Source organism: Procambarus clarkii, chromosome 9, assembly GCF_040958095.1.
Source record: "Procambarus clarkii isolate CNS0578487 chromosome 9, FALCON_Pclarkii_2.0, whole genome shotgun sequence".
Taxonomy (NCBI): domain Eukaryota; kingdom Metazoa; phylum Arthropoda; class Malacostraca; order Decapoda; family Cambaridae; genus Procambarus; species Procambarus clarkii.
The window spans coordinates 3,449,526-3,468,886 of NC_091158.1; the positions used below are offsets into that span (position 1 = coordinate 3,449,526).

Genomic DNA, 19,361 nt, shown 5'->3' on the forward strand with positions numbered 1-19,361 from the left:
CGGGAAGTCTACCAGCCTGCGGTCTATCCTTGCGCCAGTGCCGTTCGGATGTTTGTAGCTTTAGCTGCCGTGTTTGGTGATGTCTTGGGCTCATTTCGGGCACGAGGATTTGGGGGTCGCACAGGTTCCTTGCCACCCGTTCATTTGTGAGCGTGTCTTCTCCTGTGCGTTCTTGTGTTGCTTTGGGTTGCTGGTGGCTGCCTGTTGTCTGGCCTTCGCGTTGCGGAGTTTGTGGCGGCCGCCTTCCAGGTCAGCCCTTGCTTTTCCTTCTCTTTGGGTATGAAGCTCCAGGGAGCTGTAGGGGCTCCCCACAGAAAACCAGCATTGAATGTAATGAAACACCATTATCTGGGTGAGCTCCGGAGGCTCCCTAGCAACCCTCCCTCCCACTTGTCGGTGTTTTTTTTGCGTTGGTTGAAACTTAGCTTCCGAACTGGTGCTAGGTAGCCGGTGCGGTGAGTTCCGGAGCCCCTCCTCCCCCTCTCAGGGTGGGGATGGCTGTGCGGACAATCAGCGCAGCAGTAAAGTGTGATGTTTGCTTGTTTCCTTGGGATTGTAGGGAGTTTCTACCTCTCTGGTTGATACCTGGTTGATACCTGGTTGATGGGGTTCTGGGAGTTCTTCTACTCCCCAAGCCCGGCCCGAGGCCAGGCTCGACTTGTGAGAGTTTGGTCCACCAGGCTGTTGCTTGGAGCGGCCCGCAGGCCCACATACCCACCACAGCCCGGTTGGTCCGGTTGTGGCTCCAACCACAGCCACAACCAGGCTGTTTTGACAACCTCTGTTCGTATTTTTGTTTTAGTTTCTTACCATGTGGGGATTGTTTTGTTATGCCTACCTTTCTAGGTGTCTAACCCCAGTCGATGGCAGATAAGCAAAACCCCGAATCACAAGGGGATTTTCCAGGGCCATTGCTCCCAGAAACCTCTCTGAAGAGGCCTAGGTTCTGGCGCTGGTCCCTGGTAGGTCTGAACTCCATAGCTAATGTCCCGGTCTAATATAGCATACATTAGCCCGATAAGCTCCAGGGAGCCTCCGGGGCTCACCGAGAAAATGGTGTTTCATTACATTCAACGCTGTTTTTTTCATAATTGTGTGAAGTACAGTATGTCTTACTCTAAATGTACTTTGACTTTTTGTTGTATACTACATTTGCTGCATTTTCTTTTCTATTTTTCAGTGTGATAGAGAGTGTGGAGGTGGTACTAAACATCGTAAAATTCTTTGCTATGTAGGCAAGAAGCTTGCAACAGCTGTGCAGTGTGACAGCAATATCATTCCCTATTCCATTGACTCCTGCAACAACAACCCTTGTGGTGATGGTGAGATATATGAGTGCTTGCAAATGTAGATGAAGTTGTATTATTTGTTTGACTTTTTTATATTTCTTCTGAGGTGGTCATATTATTTACTTTTATCATCAATTTACTGTAGATGAGGTGCTGGACGTGGGAGGCAGCGTTGATGTAGAGAGCGAAGATGATGAGTCTTGGTGTGATGGAGATGAGGTGAGTAATATTTTGTATTATAGTGTATGCACTCTTAAATGATTCATTTAAATTAATTTAATGTCAAAATCCTGTACAATAAATTAATATATAGTAATGTAAATTATTCAGGTAAAATTTAAGTCATTTTATTGTAATCTATGAAATATGCATTCCTTTGTTTTGATAAATTTGTTATGGAAGGAACTAAAAGAAAAATCATGCATTGACGGGAATGAAATGACCTTTCCGGTGGGCCCTCAGTAGCTCCATGAACTATAAAAAACTGGTGCTGCATTAGGAATTACACCAGGCCACTCTTGGCTCACTCTATTAGACAAGAAGAGCATGGGTATCGAAGGATATCCTAAAACTGAGTAGAAACCCAACAGAAAGAATAGGCACAACAAAATGAGCAACTGCTTTAAGAAAATTAGGTACCCTTAGGTAAAGAAGGCAAAAATATCATAGTTGTGGGATAAATACCATCACATTGAACTTCATTAATTCTTCAGCTGCTACAGCCTTAATAGTGATCAATATTGGTGTGCGCAAGACAAAAACAAGTTAAACAAAAAATTTGTTTTATAAAAGTATTCATTTGTGTTCCCTGACCACAGGAGGGGATTATCTTGAGATGATTTCGGGGCTTTTAGTGTCCCCGCGGCCCGGTCCTCGACCAGGCCTCCACCCTCAGAAAGCAACCCGTGACAGCTGATTAACACCCAGGTACCTATTTTACTGCTAGGTAACAGGGGCATAGGATGAAAGAAACTCTGCCCATTGTTTCTCGCCGGTGCCCGGGATCGAACCCGGGACCACAGGATCACAAGTCCAGCGTGCTGTCCGCTCGGCCGACCGACCTGGAGGATCATAGGTGACATATTTTGGCCACAATAGGGTAAAGAAGTCTGGCAAAATTGAGGTGTTGACAGAATAATCGTCTGAGGCAGTCAGCTCCACCTGAGCTGTCAGGCGGGAGTTGCCACAGAGGTATTATTACCTAATTATTTCAATGTTTTTTATTTATTTTTTCTTAGTTTTTCTGTGGAGAGCCCCTTCGGCTCCCCGAAGCTATACTGAGCTGATGTGTGTATATATTAGACTGTGGCAACAGTCAATCAGTGGAGTTTTAGGAGCAATAGCCTATAGACACCACCACGTAATTGGAAGCAGTCTTATGTTTGCAATCTACCAGGTCAGGCACCTAGAAAGGTAGGAATTCCAAATCAAACTACAGACAAGCAAACAAGCATGACACCACTGCAGCCACTGCTTTCTACGCAAATTCCCCCTCCCCGGGAGGGAGAAGAGGGGTCCCAGACCTCCCATGCTAGCTACCCTACTCCAGTTCACAGGCTGTTGTGTTTGGTGGCAGTTGGCCGACTCTGGCTCCATCCTTTTGAGCAGTGCTGTCCATAATGGTGTTGTTCTACTGTGTGGTGATGTGTGAACCAGGAGTAACACAAGAGTACTGGGGCTGCATGCACCTAGGGCCACTTTCCCTAGGTGCCCTGTAAGTACTGCCCTTACAGTTTAGGGTTACCTTCCATGAACCATTCAGGAGGCTACCTCCGTGTGGTTCTTTTGCTACTTCGTGATTGCCCGCCCTTGGGGTTCAGCTGAGGTTTTCTTACTCCTGTTTGACCATGGGTAGGAGGTAGCATTGTCACTGTGGGGCATAAGGTATTGTGCAGCTGTGTGATATATACATAGCGATCGTTTCTGTTCCCCTGGAGACTTTGTGCTTTTGTGGGGGTTTTCTTTTGTTTTGTTTTGCTTTGCCTGGTGGGGGGTCTGCCTGGTGTAGCTGTAGGACCACTTGTATGATTTTGGTGGCCCTCTGCTAGGTCCCCGTGATTGCTCACGTTGCAGGGGGTTTAGCTTTTGTTTGTTTGCTTGGTAGCTCTGGGATAGCCAGTTAGCAGTACTGTGCCTGGGCTTCCCTTAGCAGTCAGTCAAAGGGTCCTAAGGGCTATGAGCCTTTGGGGCTCATTGGTCAGATGGAGGAGACCTCTTGAGTCCCACCTCGCTTCGTGTGAGTTTGAAGGTTGCTCTGTCCCCTTGTCTCAGGGTGACATTCACCTTCTTTGCCCTCGCCATGCTGCCTGTTGGGTCAATGACACCTTTGACCTGGAGTCCTGCGAGTGGTGTTCCTTGCTTGTACCTCAATTTGCCCAGTCCACTGATGATGATATTCGGGTGCAGGCAGCTTCAGTGTTGCATATGCAGTGTAGGTTGCTGCAACAAGCTAGGTTGGTTGCCTTAACCCCTTAACTGCGTTGCCTCCAAATGTGACACCCCCGCAGTGCGCAGGAAATAAATTCTCTGGAAAAAATTCTTTTTTCTTTTTAAAGTGTCAAAAACCTTTCCCTCAGTATGGGTATGTAAAAAAAAAGTCGAAATTGTACTTACTTTGGCTGCTATGGGGTCCGGAAGTTGGGGCATGACGTCATCATTCCCCGTGCGCCCGTGCCGTAATCTCTCGGGGGCGGTGGGGCGCTCGGGGCGGGGCGCGCGAGTTGCCGCGAATATATTTTCGTTCATTTTTGCGCACCTTTCCAAATACATTTTCATTGTTTTTATGTGCCAATCCAATGTATAATGAACATGTACACTATAATATCGCAGTACAACATCCGTACTGTCTGTAGACACTGTGTTACGTGCATGAAACTTGTGTACACATATGCAGCACATATTTACTATGTATCATGCTAATTTGTGTATATATACAATCTATTTACATACTATACACTGTCACACACTATATTCATTCACCATCAACACATTCAGAACACAGCGTAGCAGCTGCTTCGTATGGGCCAATAGCAGCTGCCCCGTATGGGCCAATAGCAGCTGCCTCGTATGGGCCAATAGCATCTGCCTCGCATGGGCCAATAGCAGCTGCCGCGTATGGGCCAATAGGAGCTGCCTCGTATGGGCCAATAGGAGCTGCCTCGTATGGGCCAATAGGAGCTGCCTCGTATGGGCCAATAGGAGCTGCCTCGTATGGGCCAATATCAGCTGCCCCGTATGGGCCAACAGCAGCTGCCTCGTATGGGCCAATAGCAGCTGCCTTGTATGGGCCAATAGCAGCTGCCTCGTATGGGCCAGTAGCAGCTGCCTCGTATGGGCCAATAGCAGCTGCCTCTTATGGGCCAATAGGAGCATTTGGCCATGAACACATTCAGAACACCTCGAGTGAGAGCAGCCACACCCAGCCAGTCTCCCTCACTCCAACATCTTACTCGCCAACATTGCTCCTCCCACCATATTTTTATAGTTCTTATTACACGTGTTCTATATACCTATCTACATGTTTTATTTACCAGAACTATGCAAGTAAGCCGGTATTGTGTCCAAACAGTACAGTGGCCACCATACACTGCATGAAAAATCACACAGCAGACGACGCTACGATTACGTCACCTCCCTCACCAAAATAGCTCCTCTCAACATTCTCCTGCTGCTGTTCTTACACTATATACACACACTATATATACCCATGTACATATGTGTTGCCCATAGCGAACCACTAAGCTAGTATGGTGAGCAAAACAAGAGTGGCAGCCACACACACACAATGAGGCTACCTCAATTCTCGCCCTCCCTCCCTCATCAAAATTCCTCCTTCCACAATACTACGCATAACGCTAATTATAACCACAATCCTGCTATTATCACAATCCTGGTCACTAATTCCTGTAAATGAATAATTGACCACACATTTATTTTGAAAAGGAACCTAAGAAATCATTTGAAGATTCCTAGATGAACGAAATAATGCTGTGGTGCTGTGGCTAGCGCTGTGAACATCGTGAACAGCATTGAATCAATGATATTTGAACATTGTACCCAGTCATTATCACACTCAGGCTCTAATATAACACTATCATAGCTAAATAATACAAGTTATATATATATATATTGACATTATTAGGTGATGCTGTGGTCACATGCTGAACAGCAGTGCTGTGCGCTCATGCTGCGAGCGCCAGCCTTGGTTGCTCACACACTACTGAGGCTCCCACACCCGGGAATGTGGACCACGATTTTTTTTAAAGATGGCGTCTGTTTACAAGAGCCCTGAGCAAGCTGATGTGAACCCCATGTAGCCGCGGGAGATTTGAATGGAACGTGAAAAATACAAATACCCGGAGGCGCGTTGCGCAAACCAGACGTGAGCCTGAAGGCGCGTTGCGCAGTTTAAGGGTTAACTTATGCCCCCCCGTGGCTTCCCGGTTTAATTATAGGAACCTGGACATGGGGGTGTTAGTCTGTTCGAACAATCATGGACATCTTCAAGAGAAAAATAGATAATTTTCTCCAAAGAGTGCAGGACCAACCGGGCTCTGGTGGATATCTGCGGGCCATTCCAAGCAACAGCCTAGTGGACCAAGCTCTCACACGATGAGCCTGTCCTCGGGTCGGGCTTGGGAAGTAGAACTCCCAGAACCCCATCAAGCAGGTATCAAGCAGGTATCAGGGCCTCACACCTGGATTCCTTGCCTCTTGGTTTCCTGTAGTCTTGCCCTTCCATTGGTCTGTTCTCAGCTTCTTGCTGTATGTTCCTGGTGACTTAGTTGGTTTTAGGCTTAGGGCTTGTTCCGGTTGTTTTGTTTGGGTGATAGCCTTTCCTCTGCTTGAGGTTGAGGTCTTTTCTGAAAGGTGCCCCTATGGCTCCATGGAGCTTATCAGGCTAATGTATTTTACATTAGACCGGGACATTAGCTATGGAGTTCAGATCTACCAGGAACCATGAGCCAGAGCCTGGCCCCTTCAGAGAGCTTTCAGGGAGCAATGAACCTGGAAAACCCCCTGTGGTTGGGGGTTTTCCTTACCTGCCATCGACCGGGGTTAGGCACCCAGAAAGGTAGGCATAACAAAACAAACCCCACATGGTAAAAAACTAAAACAAAAAAATGAACAGAGGTAGAAACTCCCAACAATCCCAAGGAAACAAGCAAACAAGCAAACAAGCAAACATCACACTTTACTGCCGCGCCGATTGTCTGCGCAGCCTTCCCCGCCCTGAGAGGGGGAGGGGGGGGAGCCCCGGACCTCACCCCGCCGGCTGCCTAGCATCAGTTCGTAAGCTAATGTCAACCGGGATAGACGCTTCTCTGGCCTCAGTTTCCTAGGCGGTGTTTGCCTTGTGTGGCGTTCACTGCCATGTGTTGTTTTGTGCGGTGGCCAGGTGTTCCTCATCAGTACCAGGGCTGCATGCGCTTAGGGGCTTCCTTCCCTAAGCGCCCTGTGAGTACTGCCCCTGCGTGACAGGGTTATCTTCCCTGGGGGCATTCGGGAACCATTCCCATAGAGGTTCTTGCTGCTCGGCATTTGCCTCGCCCTTGAGGCCAGCTAGGGCTTGGGGCCCTTGTTTGGCCCTGGGTAGGGACTAGTATTGTGCTGGTTAGGGCATCAAGGTGTTGCACGACCTGCCACCTAAGCGGCGACTGGTTCCTGTTGCCTCTGGGGATGGTGTACTTTTGCAGGGTTTTTCTTTTGTTTTTATTTTCATTTGCCTGGTGGGGGTCTGCCTAGTGTGGCTATAGTTCCACTGGTAGTGTTTGGTGGCCCTCTGCTTGGCCCCCCATGATTGTACACGTCGCTGGGGTTTTCAGTGTTGTCCTCTACTCCCTTGTTATTTCAGGTTTCTTAACCGGTTAGCAACACCTTGCCCGGGCTTCCCGTAGTTGTTACCCTACGGGCCCTGGAAACCCCTGTCGGGGCTCGGTGGACAATTGAATGTGTCTTCCAGGTTCCAACCCGTCTTGTACGGGATTGTTGGTTGTTGTGCCCTTGTCTCCAGGTGACAGTCGCCACTTTTACCTCCGTCATGTTGCCTGTTGGGTCACTGACACCTTGACCCAGAGTCTTGCGAGAGATATTCTCTGCTTGTTCTCCAGTACTCTCCCGATGTTATTACTGTTCAGAGTATAGGCGGCATCTGTGTTGTAAGCTAGGTTAGGTTGCTGCAACTAGGTTGGTTTCCCACTTGGATGCCTCGGGGCCGCCCCGTTTTGGTTAGGTGCTGTTCGCCCCTTTCCCTCCCTGTTCCCGACTCTAGACCATCTGCGGGTTTCGGGGTCGGGGTGGGGTTTAGTTGGGGCCGAGACTCGGGCGGTTTCGAGGGCTGCCCCGTTCAGGTTGGGGACGGAGGCTTTCGAGCCTGTTCCTCCTGCCAAGCCTTCTGGGTCTTACCAGCGGCCCTTTCTTGCTGCCTTTCCCCTGGACTCTTCCTTTTTTTTTTTTTTTTTTTTTTTTTTTTTTTTGTAGATATATGCAAGAGTTCCTACATTCTTGTACAGCCACTAGTACGCGTATGGTTTCGGGCAGGTCCCTGGAATATGATCCCCGCCGCGAAGAATCATTTTTACAACCAAGTACACATTTTACTGTTGCATTAAACAGAGGCTACAGTTAAGGATTTGTGCCCAGTAAATCCTCCAAGGCCAGGATACGAACCCATGACAAAGCGCTCGTGGAACGCCAGGCGAGTGTCTTACCACTGCACCACGGAGACTGTTTTTCTTTAATGTCGGAGGGCTTGGAGAACGGCTCTGCCCCAGGGCCTCTGTTGCGGGTTCCCGGGGCTGTGAGGGATGCCTGCTAGTAGTTCTGGGGCTGTTTGCCCTTGCCTGGGTTTTCTGCTTCTGAGCGGAGTTTTTCGCCCATCCAGTCTGCTTTCTTCCCACTTTTGTTGGCGTGTTTTCGTATCTTTTGTGTCAATCACAGCTCTCTGTTCTGGTGGCCATTTTCTTCTACCAGTTTCCCAGCGTGGCCACCAGGGCAGCGTTGCGGTTTGTTTACATGCACCTGGGTGTGCGAGCGAGCGTCTTGGGTGAGTTTTTTCACCTCTTTCAGGGGTTTTATTCTCTTGCTGTCTTTTCTTTGCTTTTCTGGTGTTTTCTGCCCGTCTTCTGTTCCTCTAGGAACGTTTGAGTGTTGATTTTACACCGAGTTTTCCATTTTGTCTGTTTTGGGTCTGGGCCCTAGGTTTGGGCTCAGTGTCCCTGTCTGTTTATGCTTGCTCCCGCACCTTGTCCCTCGGTTTTTGGTCTTGGGTGAGTTTTTTCACCTCTTTCAGGGGTTTTATTCTCCTACTGTCTTTTCTTTGCTTTTCTGGTGTTTTCTGCCCATCTTCTGTTCCTCTGGGAACGTTTGAGTGTTGATTTTACATCGAGTTTTCTATTTTGTCTGTTTTGGGTCTGGGCCCTAGGTTTGGGCTCAGTGTCCCTGTCTGTTTATGCTTGCTCCTACACCTTGTCCCTCGGTTTTTGGTCTGTTTTGACCGTTTCCTTGGGGGGTTCTGTCTGGGGGCTGTGCTTTGCCTTTCTGTGGTGTATCTCAGCAGGCAAATGTGGTGGTTTGGACTCCCCCTGGTTCGATTCTGGATTCCTTTGGATTCTTTGGTTTCGTTCTGGAGGTTTCTTCCTCTTGGTCCCTCTTAGTGGGTTCAGGGGGCTTTGTTTCCTCGTGTGTGACCCGGTTCTGCCTTCTGGGGTTCCGGAGTCTTCTTGGCTTGCAGACTGATCTTTTTGGGTCTTGGCCAGTGTTGTGGTCGTGCTGGGACATTGTTTTTTTTTGTCGAGGTGGGCCTTCTTCGCCTGGCTGGCGTGGTGCTCTCTGCCCACTGGTCGGCAGCTTGTAATTGTTTTTCATGTGTATGTGTACTCACCTAATTGTGCTTGCTGGGGGTTGAGCTCTGGCTCTTTGGTCCTGCCTCTCAACCGTCAATCAACAGGTGTACACGTTCCTGAGCCTATTGGGCTCTATCATATCTACACTTAAAACTGTGTATGGAGTCAGCCTCCACCACATCACTTCCTAATGCATTCCATTTGTCAACCACTCTGACACTAAAAAAGTTCTTTCTAATATCTCTGTGGCTCATTTGGGCACTCAGTTTCCACCTGTGTCCCCTAGTGCGTGTGTCCCTTGTGTTTAATAGACGTGTACACACGTGTGTGTGTACACATGTGCATGTACATGTGTACACTGTAATTACCTAAGTGTAATTACCTAAGTGTAGTTACAGGATGAGAGCTACGCTCGTGGTGTCCCGTCTTCCCAGCACTCTTTGTCATATAACGCTTTGAAACTACTGACGGTCTTGGCCTCCACCACCTTCTCACTTAACTTGTTCCAACCGTCTACCACTCTATTTGCGAAGGTGAATTTTCTTATATTTCTTCGGCATCTGTGTTTAGCTAGTTTAAATCTATGACCTCTTGTTCTTGAAATTCCAGGTCTCAGGAAGTCTTCCCTGTCGATTTTATCAATTCCTGTAACTATTTTGTATGTAGTGATCATATCACCTCTTTTTCTTCTGTCTTCTAGTTTTGGCATATTTAATGCTTCTAACCTCTCCTCGTAGCTCTTGCCCTTCAGTTCTGGGAGCCACTTAGTAGCATGTCTTTGCACCTTTTCCAGTTTGTTGATGTGCTTCTTAAGATATGGGCACCACACAACAGCTGCATATTCTAGCTTTGGCCTAACAAAAGTCATGAACAATTTCTTTAGTATATCGCCATCCATGTATTTAAATGCAATTCTGAAGTTAGAAAGCATAGCATAGGCTCCTTGCACAATATTCTTTATGTGGTCCTCAGGTGATAGTTTTCTATCTAGAACCACTCCTAGATCTCTTTCTTTATCAGAATTCTTTAAAGATTTCTCACATAATATATAGGTTGTGTGGGGTCTATGTTCTCCTATTCCACATTCCATAACATGACATTTATTAACATTAAATTCCATTTGCCATGTGGTGCTCCATATACTTATTTTGTCCAGGTCTTCTTGAAGGGCATGACCTGTGTGTGTGTGCACATGTGTATATGCATGTGTAATTACCTAAGTGTAATTACCTGAGTGTAGTTACAGGATGAGAGCTACGCTTATGGTATCCCATCTTCGCAGCACTCTTTGTCATATAACGCTTTGAAACTACTGACGGTCTTGGCCTCCACCACCTTCTCACCTAACATGTTCCAACCGTCTACCACTCTGTTTGCGAAAGTTAATTTTCTTATATTTCTTCGGCATCTGTGTTTAGCTAGTTTAAATTTATGACCTCTTGTTCTTAAAGTTCCAGGTCTCAGGAAATCTTCCCTATCGATTTTATCAATTCCTGTTACTATTTTGTATGTAGTAATCATATCACCTCTTTTTCTTCTGTCTTCTAGTTTTGGCATATTTAATGCCTCTAACCTCTCCTCATAGCTCTTGCCCTTCAGTTCTGGGAGCCACTTAGTAGCATGTCTTTGCACCTTTTCCAGTTTGTTGATGTGCTTCTTAACACTTTCGCCCTGGGCATGATGCAGCATTGCGTCATCCGTTTACTGTCGGTAATGCCGGGGATGACGCAGCATTGCGTCATTCACTTTAAATAATCGCCAAAAATCAGGTTTTTATCCGATTTTTTCGGGACTGGTTTTAAAATGCGCGCCGATGTCGTCCCTTTTTCTTTGTTGTGCCTCGTGGCCCACAGGCAGCTCGGCACACGCCGTCGGCCCATTGTTTTCGCTCCACTGTTGTGACCAATGTTGCCTCCCCTCGCATCTCAAACGTGTGTGAACATTTCGGCTATTTTCCATGGCTATATTTCTTACTGCGGCTTTAGAAACTATCTACGCTTACTCCACGATGGATAGTGATCATGAACAAGGCCCTTCCAGGAAGAAAATTGCGAAAGAAAGGCTTGAAAAGGGCGGGAATTGGGAGTGTAGCTGGAAGGCGTCTGAGCACTCACTCGCGGCTAACGCGTGGCCTGTCTTCAACTCGTCGGCGGTTGGAGCGTGACCAGGTTTTTTATTTTATATGCTAATGTTCCTTTAGAGAATTCTATTGCGAACCCATTGAGACCAAAATGAAAGACCTAGGACGAAAATTGAGGTGACCAGAGTGAAAATAGTGAAAACATTTTATTGCGTTTGCGCGCTCCTGGGTAACTCGTTTGCACTTTCTCTGTTTGCTGCTAGTAATTAGCCAGGCTTTTGGAGTTTATATGCATTTAGTGCTGTAGAGAATTCTATTGCGAACACAATGATACCAAATTTAATCTTGTAGGACGAGAATTAAGGTGACAAAGTTGAAGAGAGTATATACTTTTCAGAATTTACGCGCGCTCCCGTGACACCCTGGGGCCCAAATCGCACAGTTGAGGGGTGGCGCGCGGGGTACGCCAAAGTGTTAAGATATGGGCACCACACAACCGCTGCATATTCTAGCTTTGGCCTAACAAAAGTTGTGAACAATTTCTTTAGTATATCGCCATCCATGTATTTAAAAGCAATTCTAAAGTTAGAAAGTGTGTCATAGGCTCCTCGCACAATATGCTTTATGTGGTCCTCAGGTGATAGTATTCTATCTAGAACCACCCCCTAAATCTCTTTCTTTATCAGAATTCTTTAAAGATTTCTCACATAATATATAGGTTGTGTGGGGTCTATGTTCTCCTATTCCACATTCCATAACATGACATTTATTAACATTAAATTCCATTTGCCAATTTGCAAGTGTGTAATACACCTTGTGTGTGTATGTATGTATATGTGTATGTGTATATGTATATATACATGTGTATGTACATAATATATATGTATATATGTGTATATGTGCATATATACTTTTTCTTTCGGAAGGGGGCTCTGTTACCTTCGCTGTTGACAGGGCACTGCGGGAGCAGCTTGCTCTGTTGACTCTCGCATGGTCCCGCAGTTAGTGGGGGCTTTTGGTTTTCTTTCGGCCTCTGGTGGTGGCAGCGGACGGCTTCTCCCCCTTTGGGGGTTCAGGGCTGGCGGGATAGGCTTCTTTCCTTGCGGTTCGTCATGTCATCTTAGTGGGTGCGTTGGACGTGGTCGATACGCCCCATCCTTCTGGGGGGTTCCCGTCTGCTCTATGCAGACACGGGCCTGGCAAATCTGTGGTTCTTCTGGACTTCTTCAGTCTGCGCCCTGGATTCTATGGTCTCATCAGAGGACTGTTGTCTCCGGTTCGGCTTCTGTTGGGGCCGGGTGCCTGGATGGTGGTCCTGGACCTCCAGGTCAAATCTTGACATGTTCCTCTCCAGTTTTCCGGGACTGGCAAAGTTGGTGGTGGGGCTTCAGGCTTACCGCTTTTGTTGCCTTCCCTAGTTTGTAATTGGCACTTGGTGTATATACTGTATGCATCTTTACCGGATCTTGGTGCCCTGTCTGAGTCTGCTTGGGATTCGGTGTCTGGCCTACCTCGACGACTTACTGGTGTGGGCTCCCAGTCGGTCTGCTTGTCTGCTCGCCAGGGGTGTAGTTCTTTCCTGATCACCGGGTTTGGTTTCCTGGTGATCTGGAGGCCGTTCCATCTGTTTCCATTCCGGGTTCGGACCTGGCTGGGTCTTGTTTAGGGCTCTTGGGCCGCTCCTTGTCTTTCCCTCCAGTAGTGTTGATGCGGCTGTGGTCCCGCCTTTGGCTGTTCATGAGAAGGGTCCTGGGTTGCTCGGCAGTTGCTCGAGCAGTTGAGCAGGAGTTTGAACTTCGACGTGCTGGTCTGCCCGCAGGGTCAGGTTTGGCTTCGGTGACTGTTTGATTCCATCTGAGACTTCCCTTCCGCCTCTGTTGCAATCATTGAGTTCGTTCCTCCGCAGATCTTGTGTTGGTGCTGCGTCACCAGCTTCCTGTTTGGGGTTTTCGGGGTTCCGTGTCTTGGTACCTCCCCGAGCCTTCGCTCGATGTGTTTACGGATGGGTCATCTCTCGGCTGGGACTTTGTGACCAGTGCTCACCAGGTCGGCTGGGGATGGTGGGGTCTGTCCATCTGTCGGGCTCACAGCACGGTCCGGGAGTTCGTGGCTGTCTGGTTTGAACTTCGGAGGGTTCGGGTCACTCGGTGGTCTACCATTCAACTCCAATCGGACTGTTCTCTGGTGGTTCTCTGCCAGAACCACAGGGTTTCTCTTAGGTGTTTGACCTTTGGGGTTGGTCCCTTCGAGTGGCTTGTTTGCTGGATTCTCGGGGTTTGGCTGACCGTGAGGTTCATGTCCGGGGTGTGCCCTATGTCGTGGCGGACAGCCTGTCTCGGTTTATTCCTCTGTTCGCGGATTGGTCAGTCATCGCCGACTCGTTTCGTTGGCTCTGCTGGACGTTTGGACTCCCGGCCATGGACGTCTTCGAGTCAGCGTGGCTTAGGCATCGCCCATTCTATGTGGCGCCCTTACCCACCTGCGAGGCGTTCACGGTGGATACCTTTCGGCAGGATTGGTCGAGGTTGGGGTACCTGTTCCTCTTCTCCCAGTCCAGCTGTTGCTTTGGATTCTGGCTCGGTTGGAGCCCATTCCCAAGAGAGTAGTTCTCATGGTCCCTTGGTGGCCGACCCAGCTGTATTTTCAGAAGCTGCTTGATAGGTGTCTGAATGCGGTGCGTTTTCCCGCAGCTCCACCTCTTTTGGCAGGTTGGACCGGTCTTATATGTGACTGGTTCGGCCTTCTCCTTGGCTCTTCACGTCTGGTATTTTGACGCAGGTATCACCATCTCTGTGGTGATCAGGTGGCTTTGTTGGTGTCCCACCTGCGAGCTTCGTTTGGGCAACAGTATGATGTTCCTGGTGTTTTTATGCACCTTTTTCTTGCTCATCGTAGGTCGTCTTCTCTTTCGCATCGGGTTGTCTTGTCCTCTCTTGGGTTTTCAGGACTACAGTTATTTGATGTTTCTTACTGTCGCCTCGTTTTGTGCGATGCTGGCGGAGCCGCTCCGGCTTGCGTTTGGGGTGGAAGTCACATCTGCCCCGTTCTGTACACTTTCTCGTGTTTTGTTTCACCTCCAGCCTGCTCATGCGTCTCCTGAGCCGTCCTGGTCTTCCCCCTTCCCCTCTCAGGGCGGGGAGGACTGCGCGGACAATCGGCGCGGCAGTAAAGTGTGATGTTTGCTTGTTTGCTTGATTCCTTGGGATTGTAGGGAGTTTCTACCTCTCTGTTTGGATTTTTGTTTTAGTTTTTTACCATGTGGGGTTTGTTTTGTTATGCCTACCTTTCTGGGTGCCTTTTACCGGTCGATGGCAGATAAGGAAAACCCCAACCACAAGGGGGTTTTCCAGAACCATTGCTCCCTGAAACCTCTCTGAAGGGGCCAGGTTCTGGTGCTGCTGATCCCTGGTAGGTCTGAACAACCTTAACTAATGTCCCGGTCTAATATAACATACATTAGCCCGATAAGCTCCAGGAAACCTCCGGGCTCACCCAGAAAATGGCATTTCATTACATCCATCGCTGGTTTTTTGTCATGTAATGCTTTGAAACCTCTATCTCTAATGCCTCTACCACCTTTCCATTTTAACACTTTCGCGCTCTCCGCAAAGGTCACTCAGCCAACCGAATGTGCGCACTGCGTTTTTATCGCTTAAGCGTAAAAACAAAAATGTGTATACTCTTTTTACTCCTCTGACCTTAGTTTTCATGCTACGTATTTCATTTTGGTACCAACGTGTTCGCAATAAAATTCTCTAGAAGAACATCAGTAAAAAAACCAGCGTTGAATGTAATGAAACGCCATTTTCTGGGTGAGCCCCTACGGCTCCCTGGAGCTTATCGGGCTAATGTATGTTATGTTAGACCGGGACATTAGCTAAGGAGTTCAGACCTACCAGGGACCAGCGCCAGAACCTGGCCCCTTCAGAGAGGTTTCAGGGAGCAATGGCCCTGGAAAACCCCATATGGTTGGGGGTTTTCCTTATCTGCCATCGACCGGGGTTAGGCACCCAGAAAGGTAGGCGTAACAAAACAAACCCCACATGGTAAGAAACTACAACAAAAACCGAACAGAGAGGTAGAAAACTCCCTACAATCCCAAGGAAACAAGCAAACAAGCAAACATCACACTTTACTGCCGCGCCGATCGTCCGCGCAGCCCTCCCCACCCCGGGAGGGGGAGGGGGGAGCCCCGGACCTACCGCGCCGGCTGCCAAGCTCCAGTTCGGAAGTTAAGCTTCAACCAACGCGAAAAAACCGCCGACCGGTGGGAGGGAGGGTTTCCAGGGAGTCTCCGGGGCTCACCCAGAAAATGGCGTTTCATTACATTCAACGCTGGTTTTCTGTGGGGAGCCCCTACGGCTCCCTGGAGCTTCATACCCAAAGAGAAGGAAAAGAAAGGGCTAACCCGGGAGGCGGCCGCCACAAACTCTGCAACGCAAAGCCAAGACAACCGGTCGCAAACCTGCGACCCAAGGCAACAAGAACGCCCAAGAACAGACGCACATATGGATGGGCGGCCAAAAACCTGTGCAACCCACAATTCCCTGCGCCCGAAATGAGCCCGAGACGTCACCAACACAGCAGCAATTGCTGCAAACGTCTGAACAGCACGGGCGCAAAGACAGACCGCAGTAAGAAGGAAAACACTGCGGACGACCCGGGAAACCCGAGCCCTGAAAACAGGGAACGAAGGAACCGGATCAACCACAGCGCATCCCCAGGCACGGTACGCCGGCAACAGCAAAAAGCACAACTGGACAACACAGGACGCACCCCCCGGCCAAACCAAACAAGTACCAATACCCCAAGAACCCCTCCGGAAAGCAGCCGTCTCGACCGTCGCCAGGACAGAGAAAGGCTGCACACCAATAAAGCTACCACCAGTACCAAAGAGGAGGAAACTGAAACCGAAGGGGCTACCACAAACTGAGGGGAAGAGAAGAAGGCACCCTGAACAAGGACCAGGATGGCTCAGGCGACTCATGAGCAGGCCGGAGGGGAAACAAAACGCGAGAAAACGTAATAAACGTCATACTGTCTCCAAGACGAAGCTCGCAGGTGGGACACCGTCAACAAAGCCACCTGAACACCATAGAGATGGTGATACCTGCGTCAAAATACCAGACGCGAAGTGCCAAAGAGAAGGCCGAACCAGTCACGGACAGGACCGATTCGGCCTGCTGAAAGAGGCGAAGCCTCAGGAAAAACGCCCCGGGAACGGACACCTATCAAGCAGCGTCTGAAAAGAAGGCCGGGCCGGCCACCATGGAACCATAAGGACTGTTCTCGTGGGAATGGGCTGCAACCGAGCCAGAACCCGAAGCAACAGCTGGACCGGGAGAAGAGGGACAGGGACCCCCCACCTCGACCAGGCCTGCCGAAAGCCTCCACCGTGAAGTCCTCGCAGGTGGGAAGGGCGCCACAAAACGGGCGACGCCTAGACCACGCCGACCCGAAGACGTCCATGGCCAGGAGTCCATAAGCCCAACAGAGCCAACAAAACGAATCGGCGACGACTGGCCAACCCACGAAGAGGAATGAACCGAGACAGCTGTCCACCAGGACGCAGGACACACCCCGGACACGAACCACACGGTTAACCAAACCCCCTGCGGTTCCGGCAAGAACCACCAGAGAACAGTCCAAACAGAGCTGAATGGTAGAGTACCTAGTGACCCAAACCCTCCGAAGCGCAAACCAGACAGCCATGAACACCTGAACCGGGCTGTGAACCCGACGGACAGACAGACTCCAACCTCGGCCGACCTGGTGAGCACTGGTCACAAAGCCCCAGCCGAGAGACGACCCGTCCGTGAACACATCGAGCGAAGACTCGGGGAGGTGCCAAGGCACGGAACCCCGAAAACCCCAAAGAGGAAGCTGGTGACGCAGCACCAACACCAGATCCCCAGAGGAACCCAAGGAATGCAAGAGGCGGAAGGGGAGTCTCCGTAGGAACCAACCGACGCCGGACCCACAATTGTCTGCCGGACCCACTTGTCTGCCCACTCCGTGGGCAGACAAGCACGCCGAAGTGCAGACTCCCGCACAACCGCCCAAGCAACCGCTGAGCAACCCGGGACCCCCCTCCTGAACAGCCAAAGGCGGGACCACAGCCGCAGTAACACTTCTGGAGGGAAGACAATGAGGGGCCCAAGAGCCTGAAACAAGGCCCAGGTCCGAACCCGGGACGGAAACAGAAGGTAAAACCTCCAGATCACCAGGAAACCAAACCCAGCGATCTGAAAAGAACCATCCCCTGGCGAGCAGACAAGCGGACTGACTGGGAGCCCACTCCAGCCAGTCGTCGAGGTAGGCCAGACACCGAATCTCAGACGTAGACAGGGCACTAAGATCCGGTAAAGATGCAAAGAGTATACAAAGTGCCCTTTACAAAATAGGGAAGGCAATAAAAACAGCAAACCTGAAGCCCCACCACCAAAGCATTATATGACAATCATATGAAGACATATTATGACATATGACAATCAATATATGACAATATGACAATTATAAATCAAAGCATTATATGACAAAGAGTGCTGGGAAGACGGGACACCACGAGAGTAGCTCTCATCCTGTAACTACACTTAGGTAAGTACACATAGGTAATTACCAACCGTGCTAGCCCCAGAAAAACTGGAGAGGAACGTGCCAAGAAGTGACCTGGAGGTCCAGGTCTACCATCCATGCACCAGGCCCTAACAGAATCCGAACAGGAGACAACAGTCCTCCGAGGAGGGCAGAGGATCCAGGGCGCAGACTGAAGTAGTCCAGAAGAACTGCAGACTGGAAAAGCTCATGACTGCAAAGAGCAGACGGGAAGCCCAGAAGGATGGGGCGGATCGACCATGCCCCACGCACCCACGAAGAGGAAATGACGAAGCGCAGGGGAAGAAGCCCACCCCGCCAGCTCTGAACCCCCCCCAAGGGGGAGAAGCCGTCCTCCGACGCCAGCAGAGGCCGGAAGACAACCCAAAGCGCCCACCAACAGCGGGACCAAGCGAGAGGCAACAGAGCAAGCCGCTCCCCCAGCGCCCAGTCAACAGAGAAGGGAACAGAACCCCTTCAGAAAGAAAAAGTACACTACCGAAGTCATGAGGAGAGACAACGGGAATGAAACCACACTTCGCTGGAAGATGAAGTGAGGGGAGACCTGATCACCACATTCAAGACACCCAAGGGAATCGACAGGGTTGATAAGGACAGGCTATGTAACACAAGGGGCACACGCACTAGGGGACACAGGTGGAAACTGAGTACCCAAAAGAGCCACAGATAGAAGTTTTTTTTTTTTTTTTTTTTTTTTTTGTGTGTGTCAGAATGGGAACGGGAAAGCACTAGGAAGTAATGTGGCGACTCCTCACACAAGTAACGAGGCTGACCCCCATACAATGTCACGTAGCAGACGGGTGGAAACAGGCTAACATAGTTCCAATCTACAAAAGTGGCAGCAGGGAAGACCCCCTCAATTATAGACCTGTATCATTGACAAGTGTAATAGTGAAAGTATTGGAAAAACTAATCAAAACTAAATGGGTAGAACACCTAGAGAGAAATGATATAATATCAGACAGACAGTATGGTTTTCGATCTGGAAGATCCTGTGTATCGAATTTACTCAGTTTCTATGATCGAGCCACAGAGATATTACAGGAAAGAGATGGTTGGGTTGACTGCATCTATCTGGACCTAAAAAAGGCTTTCGACAGAGTTCCACATAAGAGGTTGTTCTGGAAACTGGAAAATATTGGAGGGGTGACAGGTAAGCTTCTATCATGGATGAAAAATTTTCTGACTGATAGAAAAATGAGGGCAGTAATCAGAGGCAATGTATCAGAATGGAGAAATGTCACAAGTGGAGTACCACAGGGTTCAGTTCTTGCACCAGTGATGTTTATTGTGTACATAAATGATCTACCAGTTGGTATACAGAATTATATGAACATGTTTGCTGATGATGCTAAGATAATAGGAAGGATAAGAAATTTAGATGACTGTCATGCCCTTCAAGAAGACCTGGACAAAATAAGTATATGGAGCACCACTTGGCAAATGGAATTTAATGTTAATAAATGTCATGTTATGGAATGTGGAATAGGAGAACATAGACCCCACACAACCTATATATTATGTGAGAAATCT

At 49.1% G+C, this 19,361-nt stretch overlaps 1 protein-coding gene across 1 annotated transcript in view; it reads left to right on the forward strand.

Moving 5' to 3' along the window:
• Positions 1-19,361, forward strand: part of LOC123766071 (proteoglycan-like sulfated glycoprotein papilin) — a gene marked incomplete at its 5' end in the record, with an annotated part of 493,143 nt that overhangs the window by 146,823 nt on the left and 326,959 nt on the right. The window contains 2 exon segments of the mRNA XM_069321077.1: positions 1,181-1,322; positions 1,435-1,508. Coding sequence (XP_069177178.1) covers positions 1,181-1,322; positions 1,435-1,508 — 216 coding nt within the window.